This window comes from Ammodytes marinus (assembly GCF_949987685.1).
Source record: "Ammodytes marinus genome assembly, contig: scaffold_53, whole genome shotgun sequence".
NCBI lineage: Eukaryota > Metazoa > Chordata > Actinopteri > Uranoscopiformes > Ammodytidae > Ammodytes > Ammodytes marinus.
Window position 1 is genome coordinate 75,001 of NW_027648320.1, and position 5,000 is coordinate 80,000.

The 5,000-nt window shown below is 42.2% G+C and overlaps 1 protein-coding gene across 3 annotated transcripts in view; it reads left to right on the plus strand.

Annotated features, from left to right (window-relative positions):
- LOC307270755 (E3 ubiquitin-protein ligase RNF4-like) overlaps window positions 1-5,000 on the plus strand; it is a 12,863-nt gene that overhangs the window by 2,938 nt on the left and 4,925 nt on the right. For all 3 annotated transcript variants that reach the window (XM_080054638.1, XM_080054639.1, XM_080054640.1), the window contains one exon: window positions 3,042-3,140. In XM_080054638.1, the coding sequence (XP_079910764.1) occupies window positions 3,042-3,140 (99 nt within the window). The remainder of the gene's footprint in view (window positions 1-3,041; window positions 3,141-5,000) is intronic.

Below are 5,000 nucleotides of genomic sequence, written 5' to 3' on the forward strand. Positions count from 1 at the left end.
ACACCGTGTCCTGTCTGACGGTGGTGACAGGCCAATGACGGAGTTGATATTCAATGTGAGAGCATCATATTTGGGTGGTTTTCAAGTTATTATAATTATATTAAATACAGAAATAGGGTTTAGTTTGTCTAATACTGTATTTATGGAAACTCTCTCAATCTTCTTTGTTCATGGATGATTCTTAAAGTACAGGATGATATACAAAATGAGGCGATTTGGTCTGAGTCTGTTAGAGCTAGTCTGATTGAAAGACTGTAATGTGAATCTTTGAATTAACGCTCAACCAATAATATGCTGTTATAAAATCACTGTTATTGATTATTCTACGTATTGATGGTTATCTGGGTTTTTGTCACACCTTCAGATATATCAAATTCATCAGATATACTTGTCAACTCCGTCAGATTTATATTATGATGATCACAATACATAATGATATTTCATAGTTGTTGAGGAAGTCACCTAACATGAGAATGTGTTTTGAAATTTGAAAAACATCTTGATTGCTGTTCATTTTAAAGTAAACATTCTATTACACAATATAGGACAATCGATATAAAATATCTATAGTCAGATACATTTTGAAAATAAATATACATTTTTTTTTTTAAGATACTATTTAGGCATTTTTATGCTTTATTGATAGTGTAGAGACAGAGTCGAAATGGGGCAGAGAGGGGAGTGACATGCAGAGAACGACCGCGGGCTGGAATCGAACCTGGGTCCGCTGCAGGCCGAGGCCCATGGGGGGGACGCCCTACCAACTGAGCTAAGGGCGCCCCCATTTTGAAAATATTTTTTGTGGCCTCTGTCAGTCTTGGTGAATACTTGTGATCACAGTTCTTCTCATGGGTCTAGCACAGGGGTCTCCAAACTTTTTTCACTGAGGGCCACATACAGAAAAATCTACGAAGGGCCGGGCCACTTTGCAAAAATAACACATTTATCAGGACATGTAGTTGCTCTGATGTTTAGTTTCATAGTGTCTTCGTAAATTGTAATCCTTCTTCACGGCAACACTTTACTTGCACATTAAAAAGATACATCCCCCCTCTTGTTAAATGCCATTAATACACCCAGTGTTTTCTGCTTTTACGTCTAATGTCCAGCTTGGTGAAAATAGTAGCCAGCCGAGATCCCGCCCCTCCAAGGGGGGTCCGGGGGTATGCCCCCCCGGCAGGGCTGTACAGTGCGACAGTTTTGATCGCATTTGCTACTGAAATTGATGACGTGCGATGATGAATACAAGTCCACTAGCACTAGAGCGACAGCTTGCTAATGAGCAGATGCTGTCTCTTTGAGACACAGAGGAGAGATGCACAACACTGCGCAACACTAAAGTCAACAGTAGTCGACATTAACACTCTCCAAATGCGGTCTAAGGCAAGTAAGTTATTGAGTCCACCCTCCACTTTGGCTGGTGAAAGATGTGTGCTCCGGACCTGTACTTGTGCTGCGATTCCAGCGTCTAATACACTTCGCCAACGGTAATAACCGGAAGGAGATCACCGCAGTTAAGTTAGCGCGTGTGCAAACAGAACATTTCCTGTGCGCCTTCACATTAAAAGCCTGTTAATAGCCAAACGTGAGTTGACTTTTATTTTGAAGCCGGTAAGAACAGGAAGTTAGCGCTTCACAGCCCTGCAGTGCTCTAGCTAGAAAGGCAACTCATTCAGCTGCAGAGAAAAGTCAACAGTAGTCTAAAAACAAAGTTTGAAATAAGCCACTGAAGAACAACTTCCAACACATTCACAACAACCTATTTATCTTATCCTAAATTGTACCAATATGTATACTTATTTATTTAATAGGCTATATGTTTTAAAGTTTGGTTTTAATTAACAGAAGGACATTTACCAAAAATGTACAAAAAATATATAGATATTAATTTAATGGGGAGAAATTATTCTGAATCAGCAAAAAATTGCAATTGGCAGGTTAGATTATTTTGTCTAAATTGCAATCAGTGCACCCCTATTCATTTTTCTACAATTATTACTGCACACACTAGGATATGATATTAACTGAGAATTTCAAATGAGATCAAGATGACAGGCTAACAGGTGATTAGAGCGAAATGCATGGGTTAAGGTTATGCAAGTTTTCGATCATATTTTGTGTGCTACTGAATTTATTTTTGTGCTACTGATTATTTTTGCTTGCTAGCACCAGTGCTACCACCTAAAAAAATAAGCGTACAGCCCTGCCCCCCGGGAGATTTTTTTAAGTTTTTAAAGTGAAATGCATGAATCTGGTGCACTTTGAGAGGGAAATTAAGAGGCTAAAGCTGAAGAATTTTGTATGAAAAAAAATGTAAACACTGTGTCAGATGAATTAGAAGCTATTGGAGAAGGACACATGGATTTTCCATAATAATATTAATTTAAATTAAAATATTATGCAGGGTCCTCTGGGATGGCCTTGGTGCTCTTTTTCTTTTATGGGACATATTTCTCTGTAATATAATGAATGCATTTAGATTATTTAAAAATTAAAAGCGCCATATTACATTATAGTTTTTAAAATGTGCCAAGGGCCAATCAATCAGTTTTGACACCCCTGCACTAGTGGGTTAACTAAGAAATGCAAAAAAAATAAAAAATTCAAAGGGCCATATTGCATTATATTTTTAAAATCGGCCGCGGGCCAATAAAAAGCGGGCCCGCGGGCCGTAGTTTGGACACCCCTGGTCTAGCATAAAATGAGGGAAAATTAATTTGTGTTTTTGGTGTCTGACGGTGTTGACACAAAATAAGGAATGGCAAGGTAAAAACCCCATTTTGATAAAAAGGATAAAAGCTGGGAGGTTGTGTCAAAGCTTAGCTCAGTAGCTCAGTATATGTTGGAAACAAACATGTAATTTAATTTGCCTAAACATAGGGTTTGTATTTCTTCAACATTGCACCCTGTTTTGTCCCACTTCTCAAGAATCACTGATATATAGGGTTAGGGTTATTATACATATGTTTATAATGTTCGGAGCCTCCACGGGGAATCCTCAGTTTAAGGCCGTTTGTCTATTTCTGACCCCTTACCCCCAGCTACCGCTAACAGAGGAGCGGCGGCTAACGGAGGAGTTACCGTGACGACAGATGTCCCCGCCCCCCCCACACAGACCGTGATGGACGACACACAGGACAGTCAGTACTATTTCCCCTTGTCCCTGTAACCCTCTAACCTCTAACCGTATTACCTCCTAACCTCTAACCCTATTACCTCCTACCCCTTATCATTCTAACCCCTTGTCCCTCTAACCCTCTAACCTCTAACCGTATTACCTCCTAACCTCTAACCCTATTACCTCCTACCCCTTATCCTTCTAACCCCTTGTCCCTCTAACCCTCTAACCGTATTACCTCCTAACCTCTAACCCTATTACCTCCTACCCCTTATCATTCTAACCCCTTGTCCCTCTAACCCTCTAACCTCTAACCGTATTACCTCCTAACCTCTAACCCTATTACCTCCTACCCCTTATCCTTCTAACCTCTAACCCCTTATCCTTCTAACCTCTAACCCTCTAACCCCTTATCCCTCTAACCTCTAACCCCTTATCCTTCTAACCTCTAACCCTCTAACCTAATGTTAACCTGCTAACCCTCTATACTGTGTTAACCTATCTACTGACCCTAACCTCTAACCCTATTACCTCCTATTACCTCCTACCCCTTATCCCTCTAACCCTCTAACCCCCTAACCCTCTAACCCTCTAACGCCCTAACCCCCTAACCCCTTGTCCCTCTAACCCTCTAACCCCCTAACTCCCTAACCCCCTAACCCCCTAACCCTCTAACCCTCTAACCCCCTAACCCTCTAACCCCCTAACCCCCTAACCCTCTAACCCTCTAACCCCCTAACCCTCTAACCCTCTCACCCCCTCACCCCCTAACCCTCTAACCCCCTAACCCTCTAACGCCCTAACCCTCTAACTCCCTAACCCCCTAACCCCCTAACCCTCTAACCCCCTAACCCTCTAACCCCCTAACCCTCTAACCCTCTAACCCCCTAACCCCCTAACCCCCTAACCCTCTAACCCTCTAACCCTCTAACCCCCTAACCCCCTAACCCTCTCACCCTCTCACCCTCTCACCCTCTCACCCTCTAACCCTCTAACGCCCTAACCCCCTAACCCCCTAACCCTCTAACCCCCTAACCCCCTAACCCCCTAACCCTCTAACCCCCTAACCCTCTCACCCTCTCACCCCCTAACCCCCTAACCCTCTAACCCCCTAACCCCCTAACCCTCTAACCCCCTAACCCTCTAACCCCCTAACCCTCTAACCCTCTAACCCTCTAACCCTCTAACCCTCTAACCCCCTAACCCTCTAACCCTCTAACCCTCTAACCCTCTAACCTAATGTTAACCTGCTAACCTGTCTACTGCACACAGGACTGTCACTACCTCTAACCATCTACTGACTAACCCTGTTAAGCCCAATACGATGCACTTTCACCTTCAAGGTGAATTAGATTAGGTCAAGTGTCTAAGGATGGATGCTAACATTATCTGGTTTCTAACTCTTTTGCCTAAAGTTTAGCTAACAAGCTAACGTTAGCTAGCTGCTGATAGCCATGGAACTATCTGCCTAGTTGACTGCTGATAGCCCACCCTGTTTATTTCCAATGTATAGTGTCATAATAGTTAACACTGCTGCTGCATCATGAGTAGTGAGTCCTACAAAAAAACACTCCAAAAGGTGATACGTTTTCAATGTGCAGAAAGTTGTGAAGAATAAAGTAGAATAAATATTTGAATGCAATACAGAATGCCTCAGTGCCTTGATTTATATTCCATTAGATGTGTGTCAATGGGAGCTAGCTGTCTTTTCCTTAACATTTCCACCATAAATAAATACACAAGACACAAATTAGTGCATTAAGAATTAACCAGAATGCACAAAATGAAGTGTTCGAACCTCAGATTTTTCTGGGGGACAACCGCCAGACCCCCGCTTTTAATATGTGTTCCCCAATGTTGAAATGAGACCTAGCCCTTCATT